The following is an 18,306-nucleotide window of genomic DNA, read 5'->3' as shown; positions in this document are numbered from 1 at the left end:
TTTTCCATTTTCAAATACAGCACTTTTTATCACAAAAGATATGTAGAATCATCATGCCTTGCAGCATAGGAGTGAAGCAGACTACCCTTCTTCTTTAGCTCTGTGTCATTCCTGCTGGATATTTGTACAGCCAGTTCTTGAAGGCCTCCAGTGGTAAGCAGTACTCAGCCTCCCAGGGCAAACCATTTCAGTACTATGTTATCTTTTCCAGATAAAGCTTTCTTGCTATTTCATCTCAATCTCCCTTGCAACAGCTTAAGCCTATTAGAACTTCTTCTGCCCAAGCAAGATCTGTTTACTCCCCCTTTGTGCATCTGCATTTTACATATTGGAAAACTCTTGGTTTTGAGCAACTCCCTTCAGTCTACTCTGCTAAATCACTATGATTTCTTCAATCTTCCCTTGTAGGCTGAATTACTGAATCACTGCCTGTTCCTAGAGCTCTGTTCCAAACTTTCTTCAGTGGCCCTGGATCTTTTTGGAAGTATGGGGCCCAAAGCTGGACACAGTGTTCCACCTGAAGGCCAGTACAGATCCAGCCAGGAAGTCTATTCATTGGCTGTGATTTGCCTTTTGCAAAGTGACACCGATTTGGGCCTGTCTGGTGCTCCATTTTAACTTCCAGATCTTCTTCTCTAGAACAGCTGAAACGTGTAGTCACTGATGTGTTTCCTCTGTTAATCAGTCCTGCCACCTTGGAGGTTTCAGCAGGTCTCCACATTTGTCTGTATAGATCTTCCCACTGTTCTCTTGGACCACTTCTTCCCATGATCAAGATCATTCTGAATTTGAATATTGACCAAAAGCCAGTCTGCTTGTAGTCCTTCCCATCTGCAGATTTCATACAGTCCATCGTTCAAGTAAAGCTTAAAAATGCTGAATCTTGCCAGATCTATAACAGATCTCTCTGCTACTCCATCTGCTACTTCCTCACAGTTTGACAGTGAACCATTTGATAAATACAGTCTCAGTATGTCTTTTTTTGATTAATTTTTCCTCCACTTTTCCAACTGGTTTTGAAGTAGTTTTCTCTAGCTTGATTTCCCTCACTTTTAAGAGGTCGAGTAATGAGATGGTCAAAAGCTGTGAGATGAATTGTACTCAGAGTCAAAACACAAGTTATTGTTATGAAGTGTTGTAGAGTTTGAACTAGAACTGAATCAGAGCATCAGAGTTAACCTGAAACAAAACAGAGCAAAACCAATGCTGTTTTGCAAAGCCCCAGTTGAAAGCCATGTTAAAGCAAGATGTTAAGTATACTGCTCTTTCCCAGCCCAAAAACCTGTTTTGTTTTAGAAGGGAAGAACAGACTTCATAGGGCTGGCTCCCTTTTCTGCAAGTTGTGTGTTTGGCTGTGATAATTCCAAGCAACATTTATTCATAATTTTTTTTTCTCTGTTTTTGTGGAAAAAGGATTCTAAATGCCTTGTGTGCCTGATATGACGTACTTAGACAGCATCTGTGCTGTCCATGTTTAATGTCCTTCCTTAAAACCAGCCATGAAGAGTCTGGACAATTAAAATCCCTCTTTACATAGTGCAGTATCCTCGTGTTATTATTCTATCTTCCATATCTCCTGGAATCCACTGGTGGTCAAAATTACCTTGATGTACCAACTTCTGTGCATTAATTAGGCACAGCTATTCTGAAATAGGTGAACTTCCAAAAAGCAGTCAAGCAATTGCTGGCTGTGCCCACAGATGTCCCCCCAGGTCAAACTTAGCTAGTATATACATAGGTAGTAGAAATCACCAACAGATGCATTGCCTCTTTGGCTGCTAAGTCTGAGTACTGAGCTGGCAGCATGGGTGTTCAGGTAATAAGCATTTGGCTCTGTACCATTTCCCCTATGTCCCTTCTTGCTCTTTACTGACAGTTCTAAGCTCTATAGAGGCTCTTAAAATCAGCACTGGCATCTCACTCTGAAGCTTTACAGTTACAACAGAATTTCCAGACAGGTCCAGACCTACCTGAGGGGCATTTCCAGGGAGATTTCATATGCCTTTCTCCTGTTGAGCTAGTAGCTCTGACTGGTGTGCCTGACAGCAGAAGGTCTTGCACACATGGTCCTGCATACCTACATGCCAAGCATAAATTTAACCCTTTCATTGGACTCAGCATCTTTACTATCAGGTATTAGGCAACTGTAATTCTGCTGTCATTTCTATCCTCGCGTGGATAGTAGCTTCACCTTGCTATGTCCTGTGGTACCTCACAGATTTCTCCAAGTGAGCTTGTTTTCTTTACAACCCACAATAGCTCCTGCTGAGCCAACGATCAGGTTCCCTTTGGTCAAGGCAGAGTTCGTCCCTTAAGTCTCATTCTTTCTCAGCTTGTTTCTCAGCTACGCCTTCCACTATCTCTTCTCAACTGGATGGACAAGTTCTCACTATTGAACCAGAAATACTCCAAATAAAGCAACAAGAGGAAGTTTCTGACTTCCCTTCTTAGATCTGAGGCAGAGATTAGAACAGCATGTCCCTTCCCATCCTGGGGGACCACAGGTACCCAATTGTCAGCCTGATCGGATCTTCTTACACAGCCTCATGTTTGTGTGCTGTGGAGGGGAATGGTTCTTCATGGCATTTCTTCAGCGGCACTGACTCTGTGCTGATCTCCTCTCTAGGTGCTGGCACTCTGCTTCGTTCTGATCCTGGGATCCCTGATGCCTTGTCTCCCTGAGTTCTCCTCAGCATCACAGACAGTGAAAGCAACACCAGCACCAGACATTTACACAACTAGTAAGAGTGAGTCTAATGTGGTTCCTCCATTTGAACTTGTCAAACCATTTCTGGCTCTGCTCTCAACAGTCCCTGCTCAGGCATAGCATCCTCCCCTCTGTGCCTATCCCATATGCTGGGGCTGTGGTGAGGGAAGATTCCTAATCTGTCAGTGGTAAAAACTCTGTTGGGGCCTGTTGTCATTCCATGCTAACTGCTGTCCTAAAACATGGCAAGTGTCAAAGGAAGGAATATGAAGGAAGAGTCCCAGGGCAGACTGGTTGTCTTCTGAAGAGGCTATGTGTCCAGGGGTCTGTCTTCATTTGCCTCCTGAAGCTGGGGGGGAGGAGGGTATCCTGCATAGTTAGACATGGACAAGGCTGGGTGAGCATGTGCTGAAACCACTGTCATGACCCATACCCATTGCAAGAGACCTTATCCTCATTGTTAACCAATGCTCTCCTTTTTTCCAGTTCAGTCACGGAGCCTTCTTTTCTATGATGAGGGTGCTGGCTCCTTAGAAGAGAGCTATAGCTCCTTCCTAACCATGGACCATCCTGAGGGGTGGGAGGCTAAAAAAAGGCAATCTGAGGAGGGAAGGCCTCATCTGGCCAGGACACATGAGACAGCCAAATATCTGAGCAAAACCCAGCTGGAGGGTCCCGACCAGAACCGAACTGACACAACTCTCACCCACCTCAAAGAGCAATTCCATGAGAGGTAAGCACATGGGGCCACCTTCTGAGCCCAAAATACAGCATGGCGTATGGGAGTAAGCAGCAGGCATGTCTGTCCCCTCTGCTGCAAGCTAAGGACAACTGAGCCACCTGGGGCAGGCAATCAGCTAAGAGCAGTGGCTGAAGGAGGCCGGTGCTGGCAGAGAGCATAAGAACAAGTTTATTTTCTAAAGCAAAAGTTTGAGATTTCATAAAACAGCGCCCCACTAGCATAGAGCTGCAGAGGGCTGGATGATTCAGGTGGTCCCAGGTTTGCATTCCATTCAGTGACCTGGTGAAGGAGTCAGTTTGCTCTCCTGATCAGAGCAAACTAGTTGGGCACACAGAAAGGTGAATTTGGATAGGAGGCTGCAATGAACCTTGACTGATGCTTTGTCTTTTCTTTCCCTCAGGGAGACAAGCTCCAGTGAGACAACTGAATTCTTGTAGCAGCTGCTGGACCTCAAGGCCTCATTTGTCAGATTGCAGGATTCCCTCCTCACCAAGCAACTGAGGGGACTTGGCTGGAGAGGACACTGCATTCAGACATTAGTAAACTGGCCTTGGGTTCAGCTCCTCCCCTTCCCCATTCTTCCCATTAGTAATGATCTCTCTAAGGGGAGTCACAGGACTGCCAGAACCAGCAGTAGATCTCTGGAGAAGCCCTGGATACCCTCTTCTCCTGGCCTTACCTCCTGCTTAAGTTAGCACTACCCTATGGATGTGGGCTCACCTTGAAGTGGAGGGAGATCAGGGGAAGCCCCCAAACTACTCAGCTCACTCCCCAAAGCCTCCAGACCCAGGGGGCTGTCCCCAGCTCTGTACCCCTTGGCTACATCAGATGCACCTGGAGAGAGAGAGAGAGTGTGTTGGATTTACTGTCCTGCCTGGGAGACTTAGGAGTGGGTGATGCTGGTGCTGGAGAGATGGCTCTGGAGAGTTTGAGCTCATTCCTTGCCCTCCATCAGTTAGTATATTTCTCCTTCCATTGAGAGAAAACCTAGTTCTTCCTTGCTCTAGTTTTCTCTTGATGGACATGCCTACGTAATTTCAACACCAAATATCTGCAAAAATCTGCACACAAACGGAGTGGGGGAGACAGATCCCAGACAGATAAATCACCATAAAAATTAGCCAGCAGCTTCTAGACAACCAGAGCTCTGAAATAGATAACAATTTTCCCCCACAACCCACTTCTCCCCACCCTCAGCACCCCTGCTTTGGCAGGAGTGGTATTTCTCCATCTGTTCCCAGCTTGGGCCCTACAGTGCAGTGCTAACCAGGTCAGTGGTCTTCTCACTTTCCATTCTGGAGGCATTTCCTTTGAGAGTGAGTGAAACACATTCCTATAATCTGACCCCCATCCCAGCTCTCCATCCCCAATTTGGCCTCATGACAAATGGAGTCTTTCTAGGAACCACCAAGGAAGGCTCTGAAACCCATTGGAGGTCTGTCAGATTAGCCATCGTTCCCCTCACATCCTCCGTGTGCACACAACATATAGTGTTGTGAAAACCGCTGAGGACATACTGGCATTTCTGGAGACAGGTACATCTGTCAGGAAAGGGGTGGCATGTTGGAATTGGCCAGGGTAACGAAAGACAGTTTTAGACCTCTTCCTTCTAAGTACTGACACCAAAGGTATCAAACGCTTGTCATACCATCCCTCAGGCCAGACTTGCCAATTTTGGTGTTGAAGTGACTTCATCTCAAGCCTGTGCCATCCTTTTTAGCACCCAGACACTCATTTCTGATCCTTCTCCCTCCCCATCAAAAACCCTGTAGAAAGGCTCAAGTGTCTCCTCGCTCCATTCCCTCAGCTGCCATTTGATGAAAGGACAACGTGGGACATGAGTGTTGGAGATCTGCGATGTGGCAGGTTGCCCCATGTTTTAACACAGGAGTCCCTGCGCACTCTGTCAGGTCTCACAGCAGGTTCCTCTTCCACTTGCTTCTCATCAAGCACCCTGGACTCACTCTGCACTGCCCCAGCCTCTCCTCTTCACCCAGTCTGGGAGTGGAGAAGGCCCCCTGGAGAGGAAGGATGGGATGCCTCTTGCTCAATGAATAGGAGAAGTGAGGGAAGGGCCCTCATATCCTTCTTTTCTACCTTTTGAAAATTGGTTTTGCCCCCAAAGCCATTTAGGAAAAATGTGGACACAGCTAGCTGCAGCCACACCTGTGTGGCCAGTGGGGTGAGGAAGAAGGTGCCTTTCAGCATAGCTCTTCTCAAGGTCACCAGATACCACTGCATTTCCCAACCTCCACCTTCACCCCAGCACAAAGAACCACTGCCGGGTCCAAGCACGCCTTCCTCCACCCCAACACTTCCACTGAGCATGTCCCCATGCCTCTCACTCCCACCGTTGTACAGAGACCAAGAGCAGAACTCGTTTGTACATAATGAACCTTATTTTGTATTATTGCCGATCCCTTAAGATATTGTATTTTGGAGACTCTCAGATCCTATTTTCAGTATTGTATTTTATTAAGAATTAGTGCGGGCTTAGCATCTATGAACTTCTTGTAGCAGCTCACTTTCCACTTATACTCCAGCAGCTGCCTCTTCCCTCCTCTTTGGTTGGGTTTTTTTTTTGGTTGGTTGGTCGGGTTTTTTTGTTTGTTGTTTTTTTTTTTTTAGGTTTTTTTTCCAAGCTACCTTTTCTCCTCCTCCTATCACTTGCTCTGCATTTGCTTTGTGAAGCAAAATAAAAATAAAATAAAAAGTTGCAGCATCAATCCTGGGTTGACAGGTCCTTTCATTGAGGCATGGTCACGCCAGCCCACATGCACAGCTCCTCACTTCCTGCTCCCTGTTCCATTCCCAGGCCACGTGCAGAATTGCTTCAGTACTGGGACCCCATGCTCAGTGTTGGGGGCTAAGAAGCAAACTTGCATGTTTTATTTCCAGCAGCACTGTCATTTCTTCTGCAGTTCTGAACAAGTCAGAACTGTTCTGTCTCAGTTCCTTTTCCCCCTTTGAAATACCACTATCATCCTCTTGAAAGGAGGAAGATCATGGAAGAAAGTCTGTGAGGTGCAGGGACTGTGAGGGGGTCTGCACAACAAAGACATAGCTCTGGTCCCATCCTGTCTGAAAAAGTACTTAAATCCTTCCATTAACTGTAAAAGCAGAGTAGCTGCGCTCCGACTGGCAATGACCTGGGTCCTGGCTGGTAGGCTGACTGTACTTCTGACAGTCCATTGGCATCTGTGAAAACTGGTTTGTTTTGTCCTGATTTTATGTGAAACACAAGGCAACAGGATCTAGAAAACAAATCTTCATTTTCTAGAAAGCTCCAAGTGGGTACATTAGAATTTGGCTATTGAAACAACTCTTCCTTGCAGTCAGGCCCTCCATATCTGGAAGGCAGCCCAAGCAGTAGCCCCTTTCAGGGATGCTACAAAGTGGCTCTGTCTCTCACCTCTGGCTGGGATGGTACTGCAGGACTGACTCTGCCACAGCAGAAGGATGTGAGGCTTGGGGCTTGCAAAGGTCTCTTTTTGTGGATTACAATTTCTTTGTGGAGAGAGTAAAGTTGATGCCACGCTGTCGTGACAGGTCATTGAAGAGTGGTGGGTTAGACTGACGTGGGTTTTGCAGACCCCTGTAGAGCTCCCTTCCCCTGCACACCCACTGAAGCAAGAAAATGCCTGGCCTTGCCCTGCAGTTTGTGTCCTGGGCCAGAACTAGTTTTGATGTTTTCCCTGTTACACCTTGTCCAAAAGCAGCCTCCTATTCCTGCATCAGTATGATGCACCTTCCCCCACTGTGGGGTGGGGCTGCTCTCTGCACTCACCAGATTTCATCCGAGGGAGTGGCTCCTGCTCTGCTCACCCCTGTGAAACTTCACACAGCTCTTTAGGAATTGCCTTCCAGGGAGATTCTGGCATGCATCCTTCATCCACACTGGAAAACAGGTGCAAGAGGGAAATTCTTAAAAGGATAAGTTCTCAGGCTTTGGTGCCTTATCACTGACGTGGCCAGAGCAACCAGAACCCCCTTCCATCAGGAGAAAATTCCCCTTCATCTTGACAAATCCTCCTAATTCTGCAGTCTACTAGATAATTCTGAGCTGCTCAAAGCAGGCACATTAGGATCTTTTGATCCCTGCTATGCCTCTTGAAATGCAGCCAGCCAATCACATCTACCAGTTTGGCTACAGCAGATAATTAGAGCAGAACAAGAGAATTAGCAAAGCAAGAGTCACCTTCTTTACAAGTCACCTTCAGCCTCACTCAGTTGCGCTTGGTCTGCTCCAAGTGCCTCCAGTCAAGCTTTGCGATGCCAAGATGGGCTTTTGCTCATTTAGGGTCACATTTCTAGGAAGCCTGTGCACTCTCGACACTTACAACCCCTGAGCAAAGGAGCACTAACGGAACATGGACTTCGTTTTTCAGAGACAAATTATTCCTGACTGCTCTCTGTTAGCAGGCCAATTGAAAAAAGAAAAAAAAAAAAAGAGAGAAAATAATTGGTTTTTGAGGCACAGCACTGCCAAGCAGGTCACTGGCACTGCATAGCAGCAGCCTCGTGGGTATGTTTTGTTTGTTACAGAAGGACAAGTCCTATTAGCGATCTCAGGAGAGTATCCCCACTCTCTTAAGCCCAGCACGGTCCCTCTTGCTGTTCCCATTTGGGAGTGTGCTAGCACTCACATGGATCCATCATGTGATCAGCAGGCTTTGGTCCTGCTGCCTGGCAAGGAGCCTGGGCTTTGGACACCTTCTGGGGAGAATGGGGAGGTCACAGGTACTGAGGGCTTGTTAACAGCAATGGCACCTGGATGGACACTGACCCAGCCTGCCTCAACAAATCTGTGTTGATTTTCTAACCTGGTGGCTGGAATGGGGCTTAGAGGTGAGCAGGGTGGAGGTTCCTCTTCTTCTGCCCAGGGGAGGAGACTGTACCTTCCCAGAGCTGTACTCACTAGAAATGCTGCTTCCTAGAAGGCTCATGCTCTGCCTGTGCCTGCAAAAATGAGGATGGGGTCTGTATTGTAATACCAATATACCCTTGCACTGTTCCATGTGCCAACACAGGAGGAAACCCCTACCCAGGGCACAGGTGAGTGCTATGTAAACAGGTGACCTGGCTCAGCTGAAGGGTGCCTTAGGTGCCAGGAGGACAGGACTGACCCAACACAACTGCCCAGCCACATTGTCCCCAGGCAGCATCTGCCTGCTCTTCCCAGGTCCTGAGGGAGCTCCAAGTGAAGGGTGACCCCATTTGTGACAGACATGTGAAACGTCCTGCTGAGACAGGCGGGCACAGAAAGATGCAGAAGCCTGAGAAATCCTTTACATTCCCTCATGCAGGCATATCCTGTGTTGTCTCCTCCAGACACACAAAATCTGGCCTGCCCTGCCTGTGTGACATCTGTACAGTTTGGCATGTGGATAGAAAGGGCCAGCTCCTCCCTGCAGAGGAGGTTTCTGTAGCACAGGATCAGCCCCCCTGGGAAGGCAGGAGGTACCCACTGTCCAGGCCCTCTCTCAGCCTTGATCAAAGGCGCTGTGACCCCAGAGCTTTGCTTTGCCTGGCTCTTGGGACATTTCCTGCAATAAGAGCCTCTGCTTCCCACCCTGAAGCTCCTTTCCTATGGCACCAACACATCCACCAGTGAGAAATACTCTCTACTCCTTTCCACCTGGAAGTCTGGAGCCTGCTCTCCTCCAGCTTTCAACTTGCATCCATCCCTTACTGGCCATTCCCTTCCTCAGCTTGGTGGCCTTTAACCATAAGGGATAAGACAGATGTTTGCCAAAATCTCTTGAGCACATGAGTGGACCTGCATCCCCAGTAGCTCCTCTGGGCAGCCCAGCTCTGTCCTACCCTGGCAGCTTGGCCAGCACAGGTGAAGGTGACTCTCATAAGTCCATGGGAAAAGGGGCACCGCCAGGCCAGAGACAGCCCCAGGGCAGACAGGGAGGCATTGCCCCATGGGTGGAGAAAAGAACTGAGGTGCCACAGGTCCCTCTGCACCAGCTGGGCACCTGCTGCTTCTCCCTTTCCACAGCCTGCTCCCAGCCTCTGCAGTGCCCATGGGCAGCAAGAGGACACGGAGCAGGGCCATGCATCCATGCAGGGAGCACTGGCAAGCTCCCAGGCAGGTCTCTGTCCCAGCGAGAGAGGGTGAAGCTGCTTTCCCAGGGCCAGCTCTGCTCATCAGGGAGGTTTCAGCCAGCAGCACTCCAGCTTTAATGGGGAACAAAAGCCCTGTGGGGGCTGCAGGGGCTGAGTCACACAGCAAAGAGGGTGTGGGGCTCCCTGCCAGTCACGGTTCTGTGGAGGAGTGGGCACGGGGGCTGCTGTACCCCTTGGGAGGCGCAAATCCTCCAGCAGGAATAGAGAGGGGGAGATGTCATAGTTTCATTTAAGACCAGACAAAGGTTAGGTAACTTGAATTGAAGGTGCCACTGGGCTGTGGTTCCCAGGGAAAGCCACAGCCCTTCTCCAGCCTCTGCTGCTTCCGAGTTTGGGGTCAGGAATGGCATGGGAATATGCTGTGCCACAGCACCCTGCAGCAGAGATGTCACAGGGCCACATGGAGGTGATGGGGAGTGCTGGCAAGACGAATGAGCTGCTCCTGACAACTGCCAAGGTAATACAACAGTCAGAGCACATTGAGGACGAGTTCCAGCTCCAGTCGTGCCAGACCTTCATGGGATGACACTGGGATTAGGGGTGACAGCAATGTGTTCTTGGTGTAATGCATGACTGTCGGGCCCTGTCATGATGCAGGGGCTAGCTCTTATAGACTTGAAGTTCAAATTTTCCAGTGCCTAGCAGGTAAAGCCTCAGCATGTGAATCTGGGGCAGAACAAATCAGGCACATATGGGAGCTCTGTGGGGATTTCTCACCCCAGCTGGCATCCACAGCACCAGAGTGGGCAAGGCTGAGGCAGGCCATAGCTGGGACTGTGGTCACAAAGTTCAGTCCCAACCCAGGACAAACAGATGATGCAACTCTCCTGATGGATGTGGGCAGAGAACAGAAGGGCCTTTCTACCTCTGGATGCCAAGACTGGAGTTAAAAAATGCCTTGAATTAGGAAAAATCAGGGATAATGTGGCCTCCTAAATGGCAAGGAGCTGAGCCAGCTGGGAGGAGGGAGGCCATGCTACGGCCATACCTGCTTGGTTGAGTACCACTTTAGTCAGGGACCCTGTGCCCAGACAGGTCTCATCCATGTTGGATAATTGGACAAAATAACAGGTACTTTGCTCTGCTGGTACTGCTGTCATGCAGTTTTCCAGGCTGCCTGACTTCACCTGATGGCAGGTCCGGTTAAGACAAGTGGCTCAGACCCAGCTCCCTGAGCAGCCTTTGCAGGCAGGCAGATGCCAGCTGGACTGTGAGCAGAGAGGGGTGGCTGAGTGGTCACCCTCCTCTGCCTCCCCAGACTCCGAAGGGTTAAGTGCCAGTTTCGAGTGTCTCTAAGGTGACACCAGGCTGCCTGCTCCGTGCAGCTCCCCGCAGCCCCCTCCCCACGCACACAGCACACACTCACGCTCACTTTCTGCTTTGTCTTTTGCGAGCTGCTGCAGTGCACAGGCACTTTACTCGCTGCCTACCTCTGCCTGCTGCTCCTGCTCGGCTGCTGCTGCTGGGGACACTAAGGGACGTGGCTGGAGAGGGACCCTCGCAAGAAGGCAACCCAAGCTCTCTTCCGCTTGCTGCAAGCATCTCTATCCCCGGACCGTGCTCTCTCCTAAGACCCCTTCTCCGGCGAGCGCTGTGTTTCCCACTCCCTGCCCGCTGCCCTCAGTGCCGGCACCTCCGAGAAGCAGCACCAGCGACTCCGTGTTTCTCTCAGATATTCCTCCGCTTCGGAGTGGCAGTGCCTGAGCTGCCCAAGCTACTATCAAGAGGCTGATAAATACCACCGCAAAAAGTTGGACGCTGCTTTTTCTCGTGCTTGTGCTTCCTCAGGGAGTTAAGCCTCACTGGGATTGTCCCACGGCCCCGGGGAGGCAAAGCAGAGCAGCACCGTGGGACTCTGTGGGGCAAGACCAGGCTGCCCAAGAAGTTTTGGAGGACTCCTCGCCTAGAGAGACACCTCACTTCACCATGGCTGAAGGTCCCGGGAGCTGGAGAGACTTCTCCCCTGCCAGGAACGATGGTGAGGTGGCCAGGGGGGCCACAGCAAGTCTCCAAGGAGCAGTAGATGCAGAGAGCACTGGGCGAGCACAGCACTTGGGCCTCCACAGCATGGATCCGGCTTGGGAGGAGATGAGAGGGGCAGTGGCCGTGGCAGAGGTGGAGGAGCAGTTCCTCCAACTGGCCATCAGAAAGCAAGCCTCTTACAGGTAAGAACACCTCGGTCCCCAAGTGTCAGGGCTGGGCTGGGGCAGAGGAGTGCCCTGCCCTGGGGCATCTCCCTCCTATGGGGTCAGGGTTGGCTCTTCCCACTAACCACCAGCACCTTCTCACCAAAAACCATCTCAGCACAAAGACAAGGGAACCAGTTAGTCCCATCTCTCCCCATCCATGCAACAACTCCCTCTGCAGTGGCAGTCCCATTGTCACTTTTGCAGGTCCCCTTATTTTCCTTCTATCCAACTCCCTGTTCCCATCCTGGGGCTGTGATGCCTCCCAGGAGCAGTCTGTGCCCAAGAGCCTCCCATGAGCTCTGTCATGGGGCCATGGGCTGGAAGTTTTCCTCTTTCTCTGCAGCACCAGCTTTTTGTTGTTCAGTGCATCGAATACAAGGGACTTCTCATAGCACCTGTTCTCCTTTTCCTTCTCTTCCCCAAGGCAAATGTCCCCTTTCCTGATTTCCAGGTCCAGAAACCTTGATCCCACCTGGGGAAATTGAGCAGTGATACAAAGATGAAGGGCCTGAGATTAGGGCTTAGGCTATAAATGTGTTTTTTGGGGGCACCTTGCAGCAAGAGGAGATCTGTCCTGCTTTTTGGTGTGACTCTTCTGCCAGGACTGCTCTGCTTACCCACCTCTGCTATAGCCAAGCAAAGCTGGTGAAGCAAAGAGTGGTTTTCATAGCTCTCAGAGAGCTTACAGCTTGTGGGAGCCACTGCCTGGTGACACTCAAGTGAGCTCCTATTCCCAATTCCAAACATAATGTCATAATCCTGCTTGGTCAGCATCTCCAGGACCTCAGCTCTACTCTTTCTGTCACAGTGAGAAAGGCCCAGGGTCCCACCCTCCCCTTTTTTTCACTAGAAGGGCGTTTGAGCCCTTCTACTATTTACTACCCCCAATCTTAGCAGAATGGCTTTTAGGTGTAATTGAGGAGAAATCATTTGATCCTGTATCTGCCCAGAGTAAATGTGAGCACTTGCAGGACTGACCCTGGGTTACTGTGAGGGTCTGGGACTGAGTAGTGGGGAGAAGGCAGGAGCTGCCTCCTTACGGTTCTCCTGAGCTGCCTTGGCCGTGTCACCATGTCATGCCATGCTTAGCAAGTGCCACATAGTTTACAAGCAGGTGGAAGACTGACATGGAGGATCTTGGTGCCATGCTCACTGCCATGGTGGATGGAGGCTGGATGGGCTCTCCTGTCTCTAGTCTGGGACTTGGGGACCCTGGGGTGCAGAGTTCCTCTGGGGAGGCAGATTTTGGGCAGGAGCTGTCAGTCACCCCCATCCACACTCCCATGTGTACAGCAGCTCTTTTTCTCCTTTGCAAGGGCTGCGGTGCAAGCTATGAGGAAATTGCTCTCTAATACTGCAGTAATGAGAACTAATAGGAAAGTGTATTAGTGCCTGCAGAGCAGGAGGGGCCCCTGAGCTGACTCATCTCCAGCACTTGTTATTCCTGCTGTGGGTGACGAGCAGGAGCTGGGGTGGCAGAGATCTCCTTGAGGTGCCCTGCCTCCCCGATCCTTGCCATGAGCTGGGGCAACATGTAGCTCTTCTGGTCCTCATTCTGTACTTAGAGCTGCTCACTGAGGCTCTGCCCTGATGCCACCGAGGATGAGAAATCACTGTGCCAAGAAGAGAGGGCAGAGCAGGCTTTTCTTCTCTTAGCTGTCTTCCTCCAGATGTGCACAGTTTTGCGAATGGATTAGCCAGCTGCAATTTTCCAGCCTCCCCTCCAGGGGAGGAAAGGGACCATATTGCAACCTAATTTGATCAGCCTGAATATGCTTCAGAATTGTCTAACGTTGCTGGGGATTGTTTACATCCTACCCATGCCACCCCAGCCACCCCAAGCAGGTGGCTCTGTTGACATGCTCCAGCCTATGCTGCCCTTACACAAAGCACCTCTGTTCTACTCAATCCTCACTAGGGATCTCTTTGCAAGAGACTTTGCTCCATTCAGTGCAGGCTTTGCAGAAGAGAGGATTCTGGGGGGTTGGAGGGAATGCTGCAGCTATCTGCAGGCCATCAGCGAAGGAAGAAACGGTGCTTGGGATGAGTTGCTTCCTTCACCCTGCGTTTTGGGCAGCCAAGCGAAGGGAATGAGAAATGGGAGAGGAAGAGTCTGGGGTGGAAGATCTGCTTGTGCTGTCCTGTGAAACCCATGGAGGTTTGAGTCTGGCCAACTTTCCATCAGGTGCCCCTCCTACAGCATGAGAAGCTTTGGGGGGCTGACAGAAATCCCTTTGCTGTGCTCTCTGGATCTGGAGACACTTACTGAACCCCGGTACAGACTTTGGAGGAGCTCCTCTGTGGGCCGCGGGCATTACAAGTGTCCTCAATGTTAAGAGAAGGTTGGAGGCCTCAGTCTTCTTGCTGCCAACCTGCCTGCTCCTGCTGGGACCCATTAGTCATCACAAGGGGCAGGCGGCATAAGCTGCTATATAAAGGTTTTGAAATGAGCAGAAATTATATTAATCCCATGGAAATAAAGTTCCTTCCATAAATAGCTGCCACGGTGTATGGAGGCGCCTTGGGCGGGTAGAAGAGAGCTCAGCACTCAGGTTATATTTAGGGCTTTGAGTAGCAGTTTCGTGCCAAACATTAATGATGCTGGCTTGTGCACCAGATTTGCAAATTCTGGGACAATTTTCCCAGTAGGGAGGTGCCTCTGCAACGCCAGAAGGACCCAATGCCCTCTGTCACTGCAGCAAACCTGGAGCAAGCACCAAGGCTTTGTACCTCACCCCTTGGAGAGTAACTTCTGCCAATGGGAGTCCAAAGTCAGCTCCTCCTTCCCTTGAGTGTCTCCACCAAGGTTTTGTGGTGGGGCAGGATCATCTCTAGCTTGAGACTGAGGCAGCTTTGGTGGCAATAAGGCAAGTTAGAGGTTGGAAGAACTTTGCTGTAGGGAAAACCCTGTGATGTGGGTCCAGGGAGGCCCGGGACAGGTGCTGGTGGGCCGCAGCAGCACCCTCCAACCTCTCCTAAGCAGTTCTGAGCTCCCTCTCAATTTCCTCACTTTCTCAGCTGCTTTCAGGGTGATGCTTGCAGCAGTATCCTTTGTCACTGCCACTGCTCCCATCAACCAAGATCAGAGGGGTGTTTACCCGGAAAGGAAACCACAAGCGCACAAAAGCTCCTGCATGGGCTCCCCACAGGCTATGCTGCATGTCTCCTGCCCCATAGATGTGCAGGGTGTCAGACAAGTGCCCTTCTGCTCTCAGCCATCTCCAGAGGTAGAACCTGGACCAGCCCACGCCACACAGGGCTCCTCATGGCATGGGCTGGGCATCTCTGGCAGGAGGAAGAGGGGGTCCTGTGTCCCTCTGTGCCCCCCAGCCTAGTGTTAGCCTCTGAAGAGCAAAGAGGGGTATCAACTTGCCAGCTCCCATCCCTACTAGGGAGATGTGGGGCACCTCGGCTGCTCGGCGCAGTCCCCAGGCTGGCAGATAGGACACAGCTAACGCATCTCACAGGCTGTTCTGTGCCAGGGAGCTAAATATAACACAGAGAGCAGAGCAGAGGGGGCTACTTTGTAATGTAAATAGCAAGGGAGCTTGGTCACAGGGCAGGCAGGACAGAGGGGAGAGCTGGCAGGGGCTACTGGAGAGAGGGAGGTAGGAGCACTGAGGGGCCCAGGGGAAGCTGGTTGCAACTCTCTGCTGTCTTCTCTTCTGTCTGCCTTCATATCTGCCTGGACTCTGGGTATTTGTGAAGTCTCAGAACAGCCTGGGCAGGGCAGGGGTTGGGGAGGAAGGAAAGGAGACCTTCTCCTTCTGCAGGGAGAAAGGGGCAGAAAGGGGATCTCCTTCCTCTGAGTCCTGCCTGCTGGCCTTTTAATCGTGTTAGCCTGGCTCTGCAGAGCAGCATAATCAAATTCCCATTCATTTCCAGCAAGCCGAGCCTGCTCTGCTCTGACAGAGACATCTGTCTCCGCATCCCTCTGTGCAGTCGGGGAAAGGAGATGGCTGGCACAGTCGGAGGGAAGTGCTATTAAGACCAGACACACTCCCTGATTCAAGCTAACCCAAGACCCTGCTGCTGCCAGAGAGGATACTTCTGTCCTCTCTCCTGCTGTGGTTTTTCCACATCAGGCAAGCCAGGTTAGCTCCCTGAGGCAGAAGATGACACCAAGTTAGCCTCCCCTGGTTGTCCCCATAGCCACAACTGCAGCTTTCCATGCAGTGGGGGTGTGCAGAGGGGCTGTGGAGTGGGACTCCCCAAGAGCAGGCCAGTCAGGAGGTTAGAGGCAATGCCAGACTGCATCCAAACACTCCTACATGGGGAGAGCTGGGATCCCTGAACCAAGGGACATCCCTTCCCTTGGCCACCCCTTGATCCCAGTTAACAATAAATCCCACAGGCAGGTATCCTGCTGAGTTTGGGTGAAGCAGGCAGCTTAATCTTTTCTGTACCAGGGGCTGCACGACTAGTGCAGAGACAAGGGTGCTGGTTCACAAAATCACCCAGCACAGTGACCTCCATCCCAAGAACAGCCAGAACTGGCCTTTCTAGGGGATCCTCCACAGTTTTGCACCAAGCCCAAGGGACAGAACTGTGGAAGGACACACAGACACAGCACAGAGAGGATGGTGCAAGTCCCAGGGCAGGGCGTGTTACTTCTCTGACAGCCTCACCAAGCACCGGTGCTCCTGGGTAAGAGGGCTAGACGTCAATGCCATGAGACAGAGCACAGAACATAAAGCGGAAAAGTCCGCAGGCAGGGAGCAAATGCACCTAACCCATCACGGCATGCAAAGCAGGGGGGATGACAAACTCTTCCCGTGACAACAAAACCTCTTCCCTCCATGATCTCTGAGCTGGAGTTAGGCATCCAGGACCTGCCTTTTCCTCTCTCTGTACACTAATTAGCACAGATTGTGTTCAGTTTCAGAGCTTGCCTGGTGAGATCAAGGTCTGCTGATGTTTCTTTTTTTTTCTTTTGATGATGGAGGTTAAAGCAAGACCACGTGCCCCTTTTGAAATGCCATCCGTGCAGGCTGCCAGGACCAGCTTTGCTTGCGTGTTTTTCTGTGGCTCACTGAAGCTGTCCACAGACCCCCTTGATGATCTGAAGCTCTCCTGGGGCCAGATTAGACCAAGTAGCATCTGGTTGTGAAGAGCTGGAGTTCTCGGAGGTGGGGACAGGCTGGGTCTGCAGGCTCATGCTGTGTCCCCTCAGACTGGGGGATGGATGATGAATGTCAGGGCGTCTCTCCTCTCTCTGAAGGCTGGCTGGGAGCCTCCTGGATGGTTCTGATTTCCACAGTGCCCATCCCTGGTTTACCACGGTGTTTTTTCAACAAACTCCAGTGCAAAGTAAGCCGACGCTCATGGTTGGAGGGTGTTTTCAGACCCGCCGCACAGAGAGGATGCACACACCTAGGGGTTGTGAGTGCTGTGGTGCCGTGAAGGGTTGTGCATGGCACAGGGTGGGTGGCCGGAGGACTTGTCACTGCCATGGCCCAGTTTGCATGGTGGTGCTGGTGCAGCTTTGGGAGAGCAGGCTGTCTCAAGTATGGGGGCATTCAAAGAGCCACCCAGCAAGGGAGGCGCAGCTCCTCGGCACGCAGCCTGGCGTGCCAGGGCATGCTCCTGCTTGCTGAGGGTGCGCGAAAGGCTTCACTGGAGAGGACCCAGCAGAGGAGGTGGCCGGCGCCGTGGGAAGAGTGCAGCGCAGTCGGCTGCAATGACAGCCGCCCTCACACTTCCAGGAAGTGCAGAGAGAGGAACCAGGTGGAGGGTGCAAACAAAGCCGAGGCCCCAGGCAGGCGGCCGTGGCGGAGCACAGCCAGGGACCTGCCCTCAGGATGACTCCGGAAAGCAGCTGCCGAGGGAGGAAGAGCGAGAGTGAACCCCGGGCTGGCTGAGCGCATCAGCTCGTGGTGCGGCAGATGTGGCGGCATCGCTCCTGGGACGTTCCCCAGAGCCCTCCGGGGGACGTAGATACGAGGTACCCACCGAGCTGGGATCTACCATCTTCCTCTTACTCTTGGGGGACTGAGGTGCTGTGGCTGGTGCTGACAGCCCGTGCTTCAGGGGTTGGGGGAAAGGCTTCCCGTACTTGCCTGGTGCCTCACCAGCAATCCCCTCCTCCTCTCCTAGTGCTATTGCTGGGCTTGCGCAGCACAACCTCCCAGTCAGGATGCTGGAGAGCTGTGCGGGTGCTTTTGACGCCCAGTCTGTGAGCACACTGGGCCAGTGGGACTTTGCTTGGGCCGTCACGCTCCTGGGGAGCTGGAAAGTGTGTCCCCATCCCCACCAGCCCTTCTGGGAACGGCTGGTGCTCGAAGTTTCCAGCGGGACCTGCCCCAGGGTACTAATGGTCAGCAGAAGCACCGTGTGGCAGGCAGACGGGGCCTTGCCCAGGCAGCTCCCGTAGCCCTGGCTTTCAGTCTGGCTCCACACCCCTGGGAAGCGGTGAAGCTGCCATTGCGGCCAGCACATTTTCCATGCAAAGGAGGGCTGGGAGAGCCGCTCCTTGCCTAGACTGACAGCCACGTAGAGCAGGCCAGCCCCTGCCCACCGAGGCGGCGGCTGGA

At 51.8% G+C, this 18,306-nt stretch overlaps 2 protein-coding genes across 14 annotated transcripts in view; both read left to right on the top strand.

Moving 5' to 3' along the window:
• Positions 1-6,175, top strand: part of CREB3L1 (cAMP responsive element binding protein 3 like 1) — a 63,477-nt gene extending 57,302 nt beyond the window's left edge. For 12 of the 13 annotated variants that reach the window (XM_032691234.1, XM_032691233.1, XM_032691228.1 and 9 more), the window contains 3 exons: positions 2,627-2,747; positions 3,194-3,440; positions 3,850-6,175. In XM_032691234.1, coding sequence (XP_032547125.1) covers positions 2,627-2,747; positions 3,194-3,440; positions 3,850-3,886 — 405 coding nt within the window. In that variant the 3' untranslated portion in view covers positions 3,887-6,175. The remainder of the gene's footprint in view (positions 1-2,626; positions 2,748-3,193; positions 3,441-3,849) is intronic. The other variant, XM_032691225.1, reaches the window with a different exon arrangement.
• A 5,104-nt stretch (positions 6,176-11,279) lies between these two features.
• Positions 11,280-18,306, top strand: part of DGKZ (diacylglycerol kinase zeta) — a 53,717-nt gene continuing 46,690 nt past the window's right edge. The window contains exon 1 of the mRNA XM_032691221.1: positions 11,280-11,749. Coding sequence (XP_032547112.1) covers positions 11,511-11,749 — 239 coding nt within the window. The 5' untranslated portion in view covers positions 11,280-11,510. The remainder of the gene's footprint in view (positions 11,750-18,306) is intronic.

This window comes from Chiroxiphia lanceolata, chromosome 6 (genome assembly GCF_009829145.1).
Source record: "Chiroxiphia lanceolata isolate bChiLan1 chromosome 6, bChiLan1.pri, whole genome shotgun sequence".
Classification (NCBI taxonomy): domain Eukaryota; kingdom Metazoa; phylum Chordata; class Aves; order Passeriformes; family Pipridae; genus Chiroxiphia; species Chiroxiphia lanceolata.
The sequence above is the reverse complement of the archived record's forward strand: the minus strand, read 5'-3'. Positions and strand labels throughout refer to the sequence as shown.